This window comes from Canis aureus, chromosome 2 (assembly GCF_053574225.1).
Source record: "Canis aureus isolate CA01 chromosome 2, VMU_Caureus_v.1.0, whole genome shotgun sequence".
NCBI classification, from domain to species: domain Eukaryota; kingdom Metazoa; phylum Chordata; class Mammalia; order Carnivora; family Canidae; genus Canis; species Canis aureus.
The window spans coordinates 3455748-3474921 of record NC_135612.1 but is presented as its reverse complement, the minus strand read 5'-3'; the positions used below and the strand labels follow the sequence as shown (position 1 = coordinate 3474921).

The 19174-nt window shown below is 42.3% G+C and overlaps 1 protein-coding gene across 12 annotated transcripts in view; it reads left to right on the top strand.

Annotated features, from left to right (window-relative positions):
* Nucleotides 1-19174, top strand: part of FER (FER tyrosine kinase) — a 434062-nt gene that overhangs the window by 141347 nt on the left and 273541 nt on the right. The window contains exon 11 of one of the 12 annotated variants that reach the window (XM_077861910.1): nucleotides 7105-7201. The exons of the other annotated variants lie outside the window; for them this stretch is intronic. Within the exon in view, the coding sequence (XP_077718036.1) occupies nucleotides 7105-7155 (51 nt within the window). The 3' untranslated portion in view covers nucleotides 7156-7201. The remainder of the gene's footprint in view (nucleotides 1-7104; nucleotides 7202-19174) is intronic. 12 annotated transcript variants of the gene reach the window in all.

The following is a 19174-nucleotide window of genomic DNA, read 5'->3' as shown; positions in this document are numbered from 1 at the left end:
GGACAGAAGGAGAAGGAGAAGCAGACTCTGCTGAGCAAGGAGCCCAACCTGGGGCTCGATCCCAGGACCCTGGGATCATGACCTGAGCCCAAGGCAGATGCTTAGCTGACTGAGCCACCCAGGCACCCTCCAAATTCTAATATTTCAAGAAAATTTGTTTGTTCTAGTTATTTTAACACTAAATTATTGATTTCCAAATGGTTTTTGGGTGGTAAGAAAATACTCAAGTGGAACATTTTGATGTTTACTTTAGTAATGTAATCCCTCCAAACAGAAATCTGAAAAATCATAATTTATTGTAGCATTTGTGGGCAGGAGGCTTGGAGGAGTATAGACTTTCATTATCAGTTTGCTATGAATTATGTCACCATCACTTAGTTAGGGTTTATGTTAACAGAGTTTGGTTCTTACAGATATCTATACTTTTTGATACAGTGAGCCCTTCTCAGTTTTATTACTTATAAAATATTCATAGTCTTTGCCATTTATTAGTCTCCAGTGCAGGTGTATTATTAGAAAAGGAAACTGCTAGATGACTCTATCGTGTTCATTCAGTTAGATGACACAGATGAAATTCAAATCATCATGAAAACTCTTGCTGAGATACCTTTTTGTCCACGCTTTGTGTAAAATATAATTATATAGACTTTTTCTATAACTGTAATCAATTTAATATTTGATTATATTTGATCATGTTTTCAAGGACTTAATTTCTGAATTTAAAACTAATAAAAATTAATTGAACATGGGATCCTACATTTTTTTTTGTTTTCTTTTGTTTTTGTTTTTTTTTTTACATTTTGGTTAGGTATTGTTTGTCGTATGCTGCAATGAATATTTTATATCATCTTCTATTTGTATAGCTGTCATAGTTTATTAAAAATATGTTACAATCAGAAAGGCTCATTACCAGCTTCTTTTGATGATAATGGAAATCCATAAGGCTTCTCTTCTCTCTCTCTCTCTCTTTTTTTAAATTTCAGAGACTCTCTAATGGTATAGATATGCTATACAAACACGTTAATTCTGACTTTTCACTAGCTCTTTAACTCCCTGAGAGAAGTGAATACCTGTGCACCTTCTAGCATCTTAGGAGAGCCTACAATTTAGAGGTCTCATTTTAATTTGGTGGTTCCTTATTATAATTGCAAAAACAGTGGTAAGGAATGAAATCATAACCATTTCTATCTCAAAAAATATACCATGCTTCAAAGGTGCTGTGGTAAATTGTGCGGATACTTCAGATACTTGGTGTATGTGTAACTGAAACCAACATGGGCCAGAGACACTGAGAAACAACACTGGCCTTTTTATTCTCTGTAGGAATTTGAAAACCTAATTTAATTTCTGTCATTTCCGATAGGCTTCTCGGGTGTTCTTTTGGGATGTTGCCTCTCTGTCCTCTCCGAAAGTCAAAGTCAGGGACAGCTTTGACCTCTTGCTTAGCAGCTGTTCAATGTGCTTTGGGATTCAAATGATTAAAAAAACAAACAAACAAAAAAAAAACACAAAGAACACCCGGGGATCTTCCCGTGTCCTTCCAGCTTTCCTGAGTCCTCCATCTGATGGGCAGGAAGTGAAAAAATGCTGATGGCTTAAGATTCAGCTGTACCTGAAGATGGCAGGGAGCATGATGTCATCATATATAGGTAATCACTGCAGATGGTCAGGCTTTTGTCTTAAATAGTCAGGAGGAAAGTATGTCAGCCCTGGGAATGTGTAAACTGCACGTTGCAAGGTTTTTCATATATAGATTTATGTGTGCCTGTGTTCATTTCCGCATTCGTTCTTTTTCTTTGTCCCCTGAATATTTGAGGTAGCTAATGCTAACGAGATTTCAGTGAAATATAAACAGAAACTAAAATCACAGCCAGGAAAAATAGAGGCTGTAACAGGTTATCACGACTGGGGGGAAGCCATATAGATCATAGCACATGTAGTTACTACGCCAGAGCTGTTATTTGGACTCTAAGCTTCCCAAAGGCCAAAATGAAAAAGGAGATAAAGTCATATAACACTTAGTATTAAATAAAAGAAAGCATGTCACATTGCAGGGGAAGCAAAGCTTTTCATTGCATTTAGCTCTAATAGAATTTCTTCCTGGAGGCTTTAACACTGACTTTTGCGGTGACAGTGCCCTTGACAGTATCAGTACAGCTAACGCAGGAAGGAGATTCATAGGGCCATGTCTGCAAAACCTATAGTCCCTCGGTGGAGGTGGAGGCCTTAACACCAAAATCAGCCCTGTGGAGGTTTGAGAATGCAGCTGGCTATAAACGGATTTTATCCAAGAATATAATCTAGACTTAGAATAACGTATGCTTTTAACAGGTCTTAGTACTATTTTTCTCAGCTGCAGTTAGCTGTACGATGGATGGTTATATTCCTTAGGAAGAGTGTTTTTTTCTTTTAAAGATTTTTTTCATTTATTCATGAGAGACACAGAGAAAGAGGCAGACACAGGCAGAGGGAGAAGCAGGCTCCATGCGGAGATCCTGATGCGGGATTCGATCCCGAGACCTCAGGGGTCACCACCTGAGCCCAAGGCAGACGCTCAACCACTGAGCCACCCAGGCGTCCCCCTGGGAAGCGTTCTTTTTTTTTTTTTTTTTTTCCTGGGAAGAGTTCTTTCTTAATTGCAGGCATCCTCTACTTGTTTGAAGGTGAATCTGTAAGAATTTATTAGTAAATTTATTTGCTGATTTTTTTTTTAAACCGAAGGGCCGTTTTTTCTTTGAAAATTATTGGAAATATGTATTAAAATAATTTGCATATGTGTGTGAAACACATAACCAACTCCCAGAAAGTTATTTGAAGCTTGTTCCTCGATATGCTTAAAAACTATTCTTGATGATTAAAAAGTCAGTATTAAACTTCAACTTTTGCTTGTAATTTCTGTGATATACTCTACTTATTGATGCCTCACTGTTTTCTACCTCATTCTTAATTTAAGTTTGTAGATTGTTTTGTTGGGTTTGGTTGTGGTCACTCTTTGTATAGATTGTAGAGGTGAGTGGTCAATGAGTGCTGTAAATCCAAGTCTTGTATGAAACATGTTCCATTTTGGAGGGAGTAGCTTTTTATTTTTATTTTTTTAAGACTTACGTGTTTTAGAGAGATGGTGCACATGCGTGGATGTGTGCAGGCCTGAGCAGGGAGAGAGAGAGAGAGAATCCTCAAGCAGACAACACCCCCCCCCCCCTCCCCGGAGGAGACTGACAGGGTCTTGACCCTGCGATCCTGAGATCCTGACCTGACCCCAAATCAAGAATCGGGCACTTAACCAGCAGAACCACCCAGGTACCCCTGGAGGGAATAGTTTTCTAAATGGAATTTAAAAAATCCAGTGCAATTCAAGATTCAAAATTTCCCAAAAGATCATTCTTTGCAAGTCACTTGATTTGGGCCATTAATATTTGCCATTGTAAAGTCGCTAATATGTCACTTAAGGAAAATTACTAAAAGAAAGGGACTTTGTGCTACATGTATAAAATATTACTCCTGGCAAATAATCCCACAGGAAAGTGGTTTTCCTCATACTGAAGCTTGAAGAGGTTAAGGAATTTGATCAGAACCAGAGTGGCAGATTCAAACTCAAAATTTTCTGACAAAGTTACACTACCTCTCTGAGCCCAGGTTCCTTATAGGTAAAATGTGCCAAGTCCTAGAAAACTCACAGAATCATTTTGGAGATTAATGAGATCATACTTCTAAAAATTAGCACAGTGCCTGGCGTGTAACTAAACTCAATAACTTGTAGCTCTAAAGAAAGAAGTTGTTACCATGATATCTCCTAAGTGTGGTTTTTCAGTATACTGGGTTTGGAAGCTCACTTTAACATAGTTTAGTTCTTTTTCATGATATAGTATATTCAGAAATTACCAGACCTAAAGGTAAGAAATTACCAGCAGGTGGAGCTCAATGTCAAAGAAACCACATTTCTGAAATTGGGATGTTTTTCACCTTATGTTTTAAAAATCAAACTAAATGCACACAGTTCGGAAATGTAAATATGAAGTTTTTCTACGTTTAACATGTCTACCAGAACTCATCACCCTGCAACATAGTTCTTCAACATGTAAAAATAATGCTTAGTTACTGCTACCATAGTGAATTCTTTGTTATATCATGATGACGATTCATATGGATGACTAAGACACGCTGAAGGTCAACCTCATTTATAGAGACTGGCTTAGAATTTGATCATTTCATCCAGTAATCGGACTGATAATCTCAAATTTAACTTGTCAAAACCACCAAATCTCCCACTCTCACCGTTTTCCACTTCTTAGTAAATGGTATCCCCTTGAATAAGCTACTCAAGCCAAAACCTTGGGAGAAAAGCATTGTTTTTTTCATTTTTTTCTCAAATCTTACATCCATTCCATCAGCAAGTTCTCCTGATGCCATGTCCAAAATATAACCCCAAGTCCCACCTCATGCAGCATCTCCACCGTGAGCATCCTAATAAATGTGACCATAAATGTGGCCTGGACTACTTCAGTCATGCCACCTGCTTGCCCCCTTGCCCATCCTACATTGATTTTCTATCAGTAATTAGAGTGATCTCTACGTGGTCTAATCGGTCTCCTGCTAATGTCCCTCCAGTGGCATCTCTCTGTAATCAACCTAGAATTCAGATTTCGTACCATAGAAATGATCTTGTCCCTGCCTGTCTCCTCCCAGTGAGGCCTCCCTCCTCTTCTCCCATCTCCAGCCTTTCTGATCGGATTGTCCTTGACTTCCCAAGCTTCTCATCTCAAGCCCTTTTTGTTTCCTCTAACATATATATATATATTTTTTTCTTTTTTCTTTTCTTTTTTTACCAGGTTTTCATATGATTGGCCTCCTTCTTTCCATCACTTTAGCTCAAATACCATTCGTTTGAGGCATCTCCGACTGCTCTAGCTGTAACGGGCTCTCTTATCTGTCTACCCTGCTGTCATTAGGTATCCTGTTGCCCGTTTTCGCTTCTTACAGAGCACTTCTAGCGTCTTTACTGCCCCTCCTCCTCCTCCTCCTGCTACTATTTTGTTGGGTAACATTTACTATGTAGTAGGGTTCTAGAAAGCATTTCTGTGCATTAGATACTTTAATATGTGTATTTATATTTAGTAACTCACTTAATCATGGTATTTGTTTATGTGTATATGTTTTTAGTATCTGTTTTCTTTCCCTGTAATCTCTGCCAGCTTCCCAAACTGTAGCTCCAAGAAGACAGTTATTTTCATTTTGTGTACTGCTATTTCCTTAGTTCTGTGCAGTACTTGGCACGTAGAAGAGGGTCTGTAAATATTTTTTGAGTACTTGGCCAGCTCTTAGAATCCATAATAACAGATAGTCATTAAATATTACAATAATCTCCTAGGAGAAGAACATTTTCTTTCTTTTCTTTTTTCTTTTCTTTTCTTTTCTTTTCTTTTCTTTTCTTTTCTTTTCTTTTCTTTTCTTTTCTTTTCTTTTCTTTTCTTTTTTTCTTTCTTCTTTCTTTCTTAGACAGAGAGAGACAGAGGCAGAGACACAGGCAGAGGGAGAAGCAGGCTCCATGCAGGGAGCCCAATGTGGGACTCGATCCCGGGTCTCCAGGATCAGGCCCTGGGCCGAAGGTGGCGCTAAACCACTGAGCCACCTGGGCTGCCCAGGAAAACATTTTCTTTTTATTTATTTATTTTATTTATTTTATTTTTTTTTATTTTTTTATTTATGATAGTCACACACAGAGAGAGAGAGAGAGAGAGAGCGAGGCAGAGACACAGGCAGAGGGAGAAGCAGGCTCCATGCACCGGGAGCCTGACGTGGGATTCGATCCCGGGTCTCCGGGATCGCGCCCTGGGCCAAAGGCAGGCGCCAAACCGCTGCGCCACCCAGGGATCCCAGGAAAACATTTTCTAAGGAAGAAATCATGCCTGACCGATTATTCTTAGAGTTCTTTTCTATGAAGATAGTAAGGTATAAACTTAGGTTTTAGAAAAGACTTTGACAATGTTCTCTACCAAGGATTACTAAATCGCAAGTCACCATTGGATGGGAAATATGCTTTTAGCATGACCCAAGAAAAGGCTTAAAATCAAAAGCCAAAAGATAAGCATCAATAGATACTCATTTAACTCTAGTGTAAAGTGTAAAGATCACAGCGCCTCATTATGGGTTGAATTGTATCCTGCAAAAAGAGATGTTAAAATCCTAATACCCAATACCTATAAATATGACCTTATTAGGAAATAAGACCTATAGATATAATGAACATAAGACGGGGTCATTGGAGTAGGATGTAATCCAATAGTACTGGCGTCCCAATAAAGAAGAGAAGGGAAGACAGCCATGTGAAGACACAGGCAGAGAATGGGGTTATGCTATAAGCAAAGGATTGCCTGGGGCTACCAGGAGCTATTAAGACACAGGAAGGAAGGATCCTCCCCTAGAAGTTTTGGAGGGAGCATGGGTGGCCCTGCCAACACATTGATTTCAGACACTGAGCTCCAGATCTGTGAGAAAATAAATTTCTGTTGTCTTAAGCTGTCCAGTTTGTGGTACTTTGTTATAGCATCCCTAGGCCACAGCTTTAACGTCCATTGTGTTTATTATCTTTATTACTGATCTGGAAGTCTGCCTCATAAGGCGGCTCGATGACATCAAAATGTCCTAGTTCTGAAAAGCAGAACCAGTCGGTATTAGGTGAGCAAAGGAGACATAACTGAATTAACTTTTCTCTGGGCTAGACCAAGAAGCAAGACATCGAGCTACTTCAGATTCTGTATTCCTTGACTGTAAACATTAGTTTTGATTTACCAGATTTAAATTTTGCAGTTTTTATGAGCCTGTGAATTTATATGCCAGGTACCTAGCCAATGCTAAGTGAACATTGAAAGAATAAGTGAGTAAGACCAAAAAGAAAATAGGAGGTAAAGATAGGAAAATACAATTAAATTTGTAGGTGTAATAATATGCATTACTATGTTTAAAATGATCTAGGTGGGAAAATGAGACCAAGGAAAGAATATTGAGCATCAGTATGCATTGTCTCTTGAGTATGTTAACCTATAGCAGAAAGATGAGTAAGTTGCCACTACATCCTGTGAGACTCTTTTTTTTTTTTGGCAGCAGAATGCTTTTGGTGAGGTGGAGCAGGGACCGAGCCCAGGTGACATAGTATAATGGTTGATTGCGTGAATTCTGGAGCAGAGTTGCTTGGACTGGAACCGTACGTTATCCCCTTATTGGCTGTGTGACCTTGGGCAAGTCATTTCAGCTTCCTGTGCCTCCGTTTTCTTATCTGTAGACAAGGGCTTGTAATAGAGCCTGTCTCACAGGATTATTCTAGGAGATTCAATGAGGGAATCCACTTCAAGTACTTAGAACAGCGCCTGGCTCATAAGAAACTCCCCACCCCATGTTGTCTGTTATTATTTATTAAGTGTAAATTTCATAAAAATTATTCTCAGGAGGTGAAATAGGACTTTTCCCTGGTGGACGTGACATAAAGAAGTATTGTTGTTATGGACAACAAAATAAAAATGTGCATGTGTTTAAATAGAAAAACAGGAAACTAGGCAAAGAGATAAATTCTATTTATTTTTAAATTGCATTGAATTGGAAAGGGAGGCTGAGGGTTTAAAGGGAGGAGATGTTACGATGGAACTGTGACTCCAGGAGAGTTTTACTGAGTCTGACTCTTGTATAGTAGGTTTCTTTTGCTTTTCCTATTTTGCTTTTTTTTAAGGAGTTCCTTAAACTTTGGCCTATTTTACTTTATTTATTTTATTTATTTATTTTGGTCCATTTTATTTATTTATTTTTTAAGATTTTATTTATTTATTCACGAGAGACACAGAGAGAGAGAGGCAGAGACACAGGCAGAGGGAGCAGCAGGCTCCATGCAGGGAGCCTGATGTGGGACTCGATCCCGGGTCTCCAGGATCAGGCCCTGGGCTGAAGGCGGCGCTAAACCGCTGAGCCACCTGGGCTGCCCTTTTTGGTCCATTTTAAAGAATGTTCTGTCCAGTATCTGGGTATGGCATCTGGCACCTAATGGGTGCACAGTATCTTCTCTTTAAAAAAGAAAAAAAATGAATGAAGAAAACCAGGGTTTACGTAGCAATTCACAGATTATTATAGAACAGAGGATCAAAACAGGAGCCCCATGTTCAGATTAAAAATTTTGGATTTTTTTAATAAAGATTTTTATTTATTCATTGAGAGACAGAGGGAGAGATTGAGAGAAGAGCAGAGACACAAGGAGAGGGAGAAGCAGGGTCCTTGCAGGGAGCCCGACGTGGGACCCCGAGGTCACGATCCCAGGACCCCGAGGTCACGCCCTGGGCCAAAGGCAGGCGCTGAACCTCTGAGCCACCCAGGGATTCCCCCCAAATTTTAGGGTTTTAAGTATCCCAGACGTCCTACCGTTTCTCCAGTCCTATCACCTCATTATATGTTGTTAAGCTCAAAAACTCTTGCTGCTAGGGAGTTTTTAATTTTTATTTTTATTGGGACCTTGAAGATCATTTACGCACAATGGAATTTCTTTCTTTCGGGCTCATCGGAGTCACAAAGCATTGGCGAGCGAGGCCTCAGTCACGGCAGCGTGAGCTCCCTAGGTCAGAGGCGCTCGGGCGCAGCCGCCCGCAACGAGCTGTCTTAAAAGTTAGGCGCGTTCTCCGAGGTCTCAGGATCCAAGTTCCCGAAGCACAAGGACGTGTTCGGGTGGTAAAGGAAGAAAGCGAGTGATCTTACCTAAAAAGGAATCAGCAGGTCGGTGTGTTCCTGAGGCCCGGGTGGCGGGGCCCTGGGTGGCAGGGCCCTGGGTGTCGAGGCCCGCCTGGCAGCCCCGCCTGGGCTCCCTCCAGAGGCGCCTGCCTCCAGCCAACAGGGGGAGACAGCAGCGGCCGGGCCTCAGGCGGTGGCCCTGGGCGGCGGGGGGCTCGGCGGCGCCCCTTCCTCATGGAGCCGGGGAGCAGGTGCCCGTGCTGTGAGCGGCGCCCGGAGGCCGGCTGCTCGCAGGTCTGCAGGGCCTGCGCCCTGAGGCACGGCTCGGCCGCTCCTTCCACCTCAGGAGCCGGGAGAGACCAGGTGAGGGGGAGGCCGCCTGCCCAGCGCCCAGCACCTCGGCCCCTTGGAAAATCAGGAGTGTTTTGTCGCCGCTTCTGTTTAATTCTTTATCTTCTAATTCGCCGCTCAGCTCAGATCTGCGGAGAATCTGTGCTTTCCCCTCTGCCGAAGCCCAGGGAGCGGGGCGCACTCCTGTGGGGAGTCTGAGGGGAAGCCGTGCTCATTCCACAGTGTGCGACTGTGGAGGTTTTCGGTTCTAAAATTTCGTTTTTGTTTTTTTTTTTGTTTTGTTTTGTTTTAGTCAGTTGGGGGAGCCCGACTTTACCTTCCTTTTTTTTTTTTTTTTTTTTTTTAAATTTTTATTTATTTATGGTAGTCACAGAGAGAGAGAGAGAGAGAGGCAGAGACACAGACAGAGAGAGAAGCAGGAGCCATGCACCGGGAGCCCGACGTGGGATTCGATCCCGGGTCTCCAGGATCGCGCCCCGGGCCAAAGGCAGGCGCCAAACCGCTGCGCCACCCAGGGATCCCCCCGACTTTACCTTCCTATTTGTGGTTTCTGTGAGGAAAGGAAAGTGATATTTCTCCTGTTAGGTGTTCAGCGATCGTGAGCGGCCGCCCGGGACCCGACTCCGTGACGTGCTAACCTCCAGCCTGCCGTCTCTGTCCCAGATCTGCTGTTAGACAAGAATTCTGTTTGCCCATTATTTTGCGGTTTAAACCTAATTGCCTGCGTCGGCCCAGCCCCTTAATTTACCCCGTGTGTGGTTTTGGGCCGTCGCTCCTCCACCTCCTCGGTCACGAAAGACACATTCAGGCCCTCAGGTAAGCACGGAAAACGCCCCGATGGTCTCCAGTGACCACACGCCTTCGGGGGGGATTTTCTTGCGTTGCTGAGAGTTGCAGCGGATCCGTGATTCCCGTCTTACTGTCCCCGAATCCAACATTTCAGTGAAGGGGCTCTGAACACTAGTGTCCTGTCGTCACCGAGTAGGTCCTGTTCGTCAGCGGAGGATCACTCCGTACACTTGTAAGTTCTGAGTGATCGAGATTCATGGAGGCCGCCAAGTTTACAGCGTGTGGAGTCCTTGGTGTCCTGCTGTCCATCTGTCGTTTCATGTGGAAGGATGTGATGAAGCCCAAGACAGTTAGGGACTCGCAGCCTTGCTGTACTCCTCTAGGCTTGTACTCCTCTAGTTTTCTGTAGCTTTGCAGGAGAGTCTTGCTTCCTTTTTGCGCTTCGTTTCCTGATATGTACCTTTTAGGACACCTTTTTTTGATATATTTATTTGTATTTTTATTTTGTGTTCGAAACGATTGTTCTCTATTTTTTGGTTTTGGAATTGTTTTTGATTCTCAGTTTTTATTCATTTTCTTTTATATCCACTTGTAACTGACGATTTATCTTTAGTTATTCGCCATTGACCTAAATATACTAAAGATTACTGATGGTCAATCTCTATCCTTTTAAACATTTAAACATGTACTGTTGTTGGTCTGCTCAGTCCGATGTTACTGCGCTCAGTCAGACACAAACATATTCAGGTTCGCATATAATAGTTTCTGTGGTGATTTCGTACCTGAATTGATCAAAGGAGGGTTTTGGGTTTTTTTAAGATTTTATTTATTCATTCATGAGAGAGACAGAGAGGCAGAGGGAGAAGCAGGCTCCATGCAGGGAGCCCGATGCGGGACTCGATCCCCGGTCTCCAGGATCACGCCCTGGGCTGAAGGTGGCGCTAAACCGCTGAGCTACCCAGAGATCCCAAAGGAGGGTTTTTTTTTTTTTTTTTTTCAAAGGAGGGTTTTTAATTCTTAAGGGGTCACTAACCATCTTACATAGGGATGTTCTGACATCTTTGGTTTTTACTCTCTGATATTCTTTTTCTTTCTTTCTTTCTTTCTTTCTTTCTTTCTTTCTTTCTTTCTTTCTTTCTTTCTTTCTTTCTTTCTTTCCTTCCTTCCTTCCTTCCTTCCTTCCTTCCTTCCTTCCTTCCCTCCTTCTTTCTTTCTTTCTTTCATTCATTCATTTATTTAGGGACGCCTGGGTGGCTCAGCGGTTGAGCAGCTGCCTTTGGCCCAGGTTGTGACCCCGGGGTCCTGTGATTGAGTCCCGCATTGGGCTCCCTGCAGGGAGCCTGCTTCTCCCTCTGCCTGTGTCTCTGCCTCTCTCCCTCTCTCTCTCATGAATAAATAGATAACACTCTTTTTTTGAAAAAAGATTTTATTTATTTATTCATGAGAGACCCACAGAGCGGCAGAGACACAGGCAGAGGGAGAAGCAGCCTCCCTGTGGGGAGCCCAGCCTGATACGGAACTCGATCCCGGACTCCGGGGTCACACCCTAGGCCAAAGGCAGATGCTCAACCACTGAGCCACCCGGGCGTCCCTCTCTGATATTCTTTTAAGATGTTTCTAGTGAATCCTGATGACCACAAGATGCATACTGACTCATGAGGTCTTATTTTAGGCGGGAGCCTTCCTCTTTTACCAAACTTGGATTCCCCTGGAAATGGGACCTTGTCCAGGGCTGGTTTGTCTTCCCTTGTGAGCTGTCGCCTCCCCCCGCCCCAGCTGTGTTGCCGTTGTTAGCCATCTGTTCTCTCCTTCAGATAGTCTCACAATGTGAGGCTAATTCGGTATTGTCTCTGGCAGATCCATACTTGACTTTTTCACTTCCCTAAAGCCTCCTCCTACAGCTCTCCATCTTGTCCAGGGTTTTTACCGGGCCCTCCACAATCTTATTCTAGTAAGCAGACTTCCTTCTCAGAGAAGATCCCTCATTCTCCCTTATTCCATGTAATTCAGCATTGAGAAGTGGTCCGTGATGCTCCTTCATTATCCTTTCACCTTTGTGTGGAAGCCTCTGTATTTTCAAGGCTCCCGAGTTTGATTTAACTCCTTCTTACTGATTAGCTCTTTTATACCTTTTTTCATTCCCCTTCGTTTATCACAGAATAAGTTCTCTGGTTTCCTGTCTCTTTTTATACCCTGAGCCCTTTGGGATGACTTGCTCCGTCATGTGGAATACCCATCCCAAACCTTAGTTTCTGTGTTCATCAACCTGATCTAGTGTTGACTGAGGGGTGGTAGCTGATTAGCAGGAGGAGGTCGGGGAAGAAAGCTCTTTGGGCCTTACTGTCCCTCCTGGGTAACTGGGCCCAGCTCTGGACTACTGACTTTACAGACTGCTTGTTTCATGAGAAACATGAAACTTTATTTAAGGGTAGGTTTTCTACAGATCTCTGCCACACTTACCTGAATTTAATCCTGACGGAAAGAATAAACAAAATTTTAGTGAAAGTAGGAAAATACACTTGGTGTAGCACTGCTGTTTTCACTGTTGTTTTTTATGTGTTTGTATGTTTTTTTTATTAAGATTTTATTTATTTATTCATGAGAGATACACAGAGAGAGGCAGAGATACAGGCAGAGTGAGAAGGAGGCTCCCTGCAGGAACCTGATGTGGGACTCGATCCCGGGACCCCGGGGTCACGACCTGAGCCGAAGGCAGACCCTCAACTGCTGAGCCACCCAGGGGCCCCGGGATTCTTTATTTTGAAGGTGTGGAATTTTCTTTCCCCCCAGATCCCTAGTTTCTGATTTAATTCTTAAGAAGACTAATTGGCCCTGCCAATTGACAATATGTCAGAAGATGTTTTAAAGTTATATACATATTTCAGTCTCACTGATGTGATAAGTAATTAAGTTGATACATTCTTTTTTTTTTTTTAAGATTTTATGTATTTATTTTTGAGAGAGAAGGAGCACGAGCCAGGGGGAGGGGCAGAGAGAGAAGCAGACTCCCCGCTGGGCAGGGAGCCCAATGCAGGACTCAATGTGGGGCTGGATCCCAGGATCCTGTGATCATGACCTGAGCCAAAGGCAGACACTTAACTGACTGAGCCTCCCAGGTGCCCAAGTTGGTATATTCTTGATATTTATTGGAGAACTTAGTTTTTTTTTATAAGAATGAAGATAAAGATTATAAGGATTTTAATAGGTATTATATGTGTTCAGAGAAAACAAGAAAATTATACGTATTTCAGATTGTCCTTGCTAATTGTGCAATTTTAGATAATTACTTTATATGCTCCATTTCTTTTTCTTTTTTTTTTTTTTAAGATATATTTAGGTATTTGGGAGAGAGTATGAAAGAAAGCACAGATAGAGGGAGAGGGGCAGAGGGAGAGGGAGAAGCAGGCTCCCCACTGAGCAGAGAGCCTGATGTGGGACTTGATCCCAGAACTCCGGGATCACGCCCTGGGCCAAAGGCAGACACTCCACCCCTGAGCCACCCAGGTGTTCCTATTTGCTCAATTTCTAATTAATTTCATGCAAAAGATTTATTCTAGCTATGAATAATGTAGTTTTTATAAGGCATCTCCCTCCAAAGTACATATATATTAAGACTATTTTTTACTCTTTTTTTTTTTTTTAAAGGTTTTATTTATCCACTCATGAGAGAGACACAGAGGGAGAGAGAGGCAGAGACACAGGCAGAGGGAGAAGCAGGCTCCATGCAGGGAGCCCGATGTGGGACTCGATCCAGGGTCTCCAGGATCATGCCCCAGGCTGCAGGCGGCGCTAAACCGCTGCGCCACCGGGGCTGCCCTATTTTTTACTCTTAAGAGAGTAAGAGGGAGTAGAAATGGTAGAAAGTATGGCCAAAATTTTAAAATAAAATGAAAGCATAGATGATAGGTGACTACTTTATCTATCTTTATCTATCTATCTAATCACTTAGCCAAATAATTACTGAGGCCTTTATCGTTTACTTTTTGTTATGCTTTTCTGTGGATTTAAAAAATATTAATATTATTTTTAAAGATTTTACTTATTTATTCATGAGAGACAGAGAGAGAGGCAGAGACTCAGGTGGAGGGAGAAGCAGGCTCCCTGCGGGGAGCCCAATGTGGAACTTGGTCCCAGGACCCCGGGGTCACGACCTGGGCCAAAGGCAGGCGCTCCACCGCTGAGCTACTCAGGCGTCCCTTGCAAGTCAGTTCCTATCACCAGATGTTCCAGCTGGAATCTAGACAGCATTTGAGATAGTGCTTACTAGAATTCCAGAAACCCTTGGTCACACGGTTTATTTACTGCATTATTTCATGCAGTGAAAGTTAGCTTTTCTTTTGTATTCAAGTTAACCGAAATAAGGTATTGGAGCATCATACGGAGTTGAGCTTGTAAAGATTATAGGGTTTGTGTGTGTTTGTTTGCTACAGTAAAGGTCACTGAGAGTGGATGGCCAACAAGAAATGAAAACTCTTTAATTTTCTAATTATGGGCTATAATGAGAGGAGAAATAATAAAGAATTGTCATGAAAAATGGTAGGCCAAACTATTATCTTAAAATTATACTTCTCTACATAAGCACATAGCTATGCTATCATTTATTTAGAAATATATATCGAATACTTATTATAAACATAAAGCCTTTAAACTCCACAGTTAGTTTATAGTTCATATAGACTTAGCTTAGGCTTTGGCTAGATGTTAATGTTTATATTTTATAAATTATCATAGATTTTTGAAATCTAAGGCAAGAAAAAGCAAGTATGATTTTGAGGGGGTAGGGAGAGCAGGAAAGACTGAATAACATGGCTCTACAGAGCGAAAGCGAGGGAAAGGCGTAGATGTGAGTGGAGGTGGCTGCTGGACACTTGGGTCACTGAGGTCCTGCTGTTGCTGCTCAATAAGTAACTGAAGTGGGGGGAGCAGATGGGAGGGAGCTAATGGTTTCAATTTGAGGTGCAAAGTTTGATGTGTTCTGAACTTTCTTGTAGACGTGACTGGCAGGCAGTTGGGTATGTTCTTTTGAAGCTGGAGATTAAGACGGGAGTGAGCAGTATAATTAAAGCAGAGAGAGGACAAAGAAAGGGAAGAAATATGAAAGATAAAGACTGAAAAGCTCTCTTTGATTTTGGCAATTTTGAAGATGTTATTAGTGACTTCGGTGGGAATAGTTTCTTTGGAGTAGTGAGGGCAGAGGTCAGATCGCAGTCGATGTGGGTGTGCTTGGGGTGAAGAAGTGACGTTTCAGTCCAGGAAACAGTTTCAGAATATTTAAGAATAAGGTGCATTTGCATTTAAGTCTAGAATGTGGGGCTTTAGACAAATCACTTCACCTTTCTGAGTTTCACATTTGTAAAATGGAGATAATAATGATTTTTAAAATTATTTTTATTTTTTTATTTTTTAAAAATTATTTTTAAAGGATTAAATGAAAAAGCAGAAATGTTGCCTTGTAGTTTGCTTCATACAAAAGAAATGCACCAAATAATTGTAATTATTAGCAGAAGACAATGAATACACCACTCAGGAGAATTTTGGGTAGGCAGGAAAAGGGAGTAAAGACCTGGTGTTTGAAGGATGCCCTGGGTCAAGAAAGTATTATTTCTTAGTTGTAAAAGCATAGGAGAGTTGACTTTGCTCCCAGAATCGGTAGGCAGAGAATTACAGATGACTTCCGCCTGCAGAATTTCATCTGCAGAATTACAGATGAGGCTGCTTACAAGGATGAGTAGAGAGGAGGATGTTGAAGACTCAGATGAAAGAGGAGATGAAGGGAGTAATTCACGGAGGGAGAGTGAAAGGAAGGGCAGCGTGGGTAGGGGAGGGAAGTTGGTCTCCAAGAGAACCCAAGCCACCTCCTGAAGAGAGGGAGGGACGGGAGGACGGACAGGTGCGTGTGTAGCTGCATTTGAAAGCGTGGGATAAAATACAAAGTTCAACGAAAAGAGTAAGTGCCTGTGAGAGACTCCTGGGGACGTCTGTGGAGAAATCTGCAAAACATCTGGCCGTTCGAGTCTGGAACCCAGGGGACAAGTCTGCTCAAGTCTGCTTGTCAGAGAGAAAGGAGTCCTCTCTGAACACTCCACAGGAACAGATTTTTTTCTTTTTTTTTCTTTTTTTCCCCCACTGACAGCTCCCTAGGGCCTGGATTACCCTGGAACAGTGTAGTTGTTCAACACAATTTTTGCTCAAAAAAAAAAAAAAAATTAGAGGAGATTGCGTCTTAGAGGAGAAGGCTAAGGCCGGAAGTTTGGGGGACAGCAGGCGGGCAGGGCCAGCCAGGCTGACCGGAGAGACTGGGAGTAACAGGAGGAGAGCCGATCCCAAAGAAAGGGGCAATCCGTGGGAGGCAAATGCCGGGAGACCTCCTCTTGCTTTGCTGTGCTGTGTAACCAACACCCACAAACTTCACGGCTTGAAAGAAAACCCATTTATTGGTTTGCCATTCCGTGGGTCAGAAGCCCAGTCACCGCATCTGGGGTTTTTGCTCAAGGTCTTGGGAGACCAAGGTTGGGGCATTGGTGGGGCTTTGTTTTCAGCTGGAGCTTGGGGTTTGCTTCAGGCTCCGGCGTTTGTAGAACTCCTCCTTTGCAGCTGTAGGACTGAGGTCCCCATGTTCTCGCTGGCCATCAACTGGAGACCACTTGCGGCCTTCAGAGTCCACGACGGTACCTGGCCGCAGAGCCTCCGCAGCCAGCCTCCTCATGTGGAATCTTCTTGTACGTTGAATCTCTGCCTTCAGAAAGAGACCAGTCTCAAAAAAAAAAAAAAAGAAGAAGAAAGAGACCAGTCTCTTTTAAGGAGTTACCTGGTTACGTCACAGACACTCGGCAGTCTTGATGTGATTTCACAGGCGCACATAACCAAGTTCATGTCATAAAGGTCATAGACTTTACTCATCAAGAATCTTAGAACTTGGGATCCCTGGGTGGCGCAGCGGTTTAGCGCCTGCCTTTGGCCCGGGGCGCGATCCTGGAGACCCGGGATCGAATCCCACGTCGGGCTCCCGGTGCATAGAGCCTGCTTCTCCCTCTATGTCTGTGTCTCTGCCTCTCTCTCTCTCTTTCTCTGTGACTATCATAAATAAAGAAATAAATAAATTAAAAAAAAAAAGAATCTTAGAACTTTTTGCTCATATTTAGAAACAGTTCTGATAAACTTACTTTCATGATTTCCAAAAGTACCATAGATTAGAAACAGCAAATGGTACATATAGCAAGTGCCCACATGGGGTAGATAGGGGAGTGGGGCCAGGCATTGTCGTCAGTAGCAGAAGTCATAACCCACATTATAACACCAAGGGAGAAATATGGGGGAGGGGGGAAAGGTACAAAATACAGATGGAAGAAATTCCAAAATTCAGTCCCACAGCCTTGACTCTGCAAGATAAAGTCAAATTACATGCATTTTGAACTCTATAAGAAGACAGAAATAATTTATTTTGTGAGGATAACCGTTTTTAAAAGGTGTGGCCAAATGAGACATCCCATTAGTGCCACTTACTTCCGAAGTAAATCATTCTTTTAAGAATTTTGATTTTTTTAAAAAAGATTTTATTTATTTATTCCTGAGAGACACAGGCTGAGGGAGAAGCAGGTTCCATGCAGGGAGCCCCATGTGGGACTCGATCCCAGGTCTCCAGGATCACACTCCAGGCTGAAGGCGGCGCTAAACCGCTGAGCCACCGGGGCTGCCCGGTTCTATTAATTATCTTGTTGCTGGCCAGTCCGTATCGGGAGGGGAAGAAGTGATTTGATTTAGGTTACCTTATCGAAAAGTATTTTTTATTATTATTTCCATTATTGGAAAAGTTATTTACTCCAAACCTTGGCTTTCTAATCTATAAAATGAGGATAATAGGACCTACTGTATAGTGTTGTAGGTAATTAAATACACAGAACAGTGCACGTAAGTACAGAGCACAGTTAGTGCTCAGTAAATGTTTGCTACCTTCGGGGTAGAGCCATTTCCTAAGAAGGTCAATGCTCTGCAGGGAAGTAGAGCGGTGACTTATGTTGGTCTTCTCCGACTTAGCCCTTAAAACCTAGCAGTAGTGGCATTGCTCTTGTCTTCATGTCTTGGACAAAACTTAACACAAAAATAATTTGGCTTTTCACTGAACTGCTTGAGGTCAAATAAATAAGCCACTGAATGAGGCATTTCTGAAATAGGATCCAGACTTTCCCGTGTCTGTATTCAAAAGCCTCTTGGCTATTTTAGTGTTTTATCCTTAATAATAATATAAAAAAAATAGATCATTTTATCTGTCGTTTTTAGTCCCGTCTACCCTTTCACCGTTCCACCACAATGGCTCTGTGTGTGCGTGTGTCTTCACGTTACCAGGATTCCTCAGTCTTACAACGTGTTTAAGTTTTACTGGTCCATTTCTGTTTTCTTTATATTCTTGAGATGTGGTATAAAAAATAGTGCATCTTTTTTAGGTGTAAGTGGACCACAGTTTTGTACTGACTGTTGTAAATTTGAGTGTGATAACTGTTTTGGTATGAGATTTGACATCACTGTAATTACCCGCGGCCCCCTCCCCCCCATGCCTTAAATTTTTTAATGAGTGACCAATTCCCTGCATTTGGCTGACTTTCTGGATGAGACATGGGCGATGCATTACAGTGCAAAGGAGAGTAAGGGAAGAGGTAGCTTTGTGATCCTATGTGCGTCATGGGGCGAGTCATTTCACCTCCTCTGGCATCTCATTTTCTCATTTCTTGTGAAGTGAAAAGGTTAAAGTAGAAAATCTCATAGTTCAGAAGGTTCCTTCTGTTAAATGATTCTATATGAAACAGTTTTGTTTGTTTTCTAACTGCTTTTTTGGGGGAAATGTGATAGAATAAAGACTACGGCCCAGTAATTATTATACTTAGTTTCAATATTAATTTTTTTGATATTATTTTCTATTTGCATAAACTTTTATTGATCAACTTACTTTTTGTCCTGGGAGTTAGTTGACTTTGAAATTTCCTTTTTACTTGCTGGCACCTTATTATCAGAAACAGCATTGGGCCCCAGAATATCAAAAGAAACTTCAAACCGCGTGTGCTAATTAGTGTGAAAGTAGATGCTAGCAAAGCAAATGAAAAAGCCGGTGTTTGGCTACTGCACTGTAGGTGAGTGAAACCCAGACAGAGAGAGTCTTGGGACCTCAGGAATGCTGAGCTGCGAGCATTGCTGTATAGCTTCTGGAATTATTAGGGCTCTTGCTGAGAAAAACTGTCCTTGGGACTACAACGATGCCTCTGACAGTAGATTTTGGGGCACAGTGTTGTTCCAATCAGAGATAAGTTTCTAAAAACTGCAGTGGGAAATGAAAGAGAAA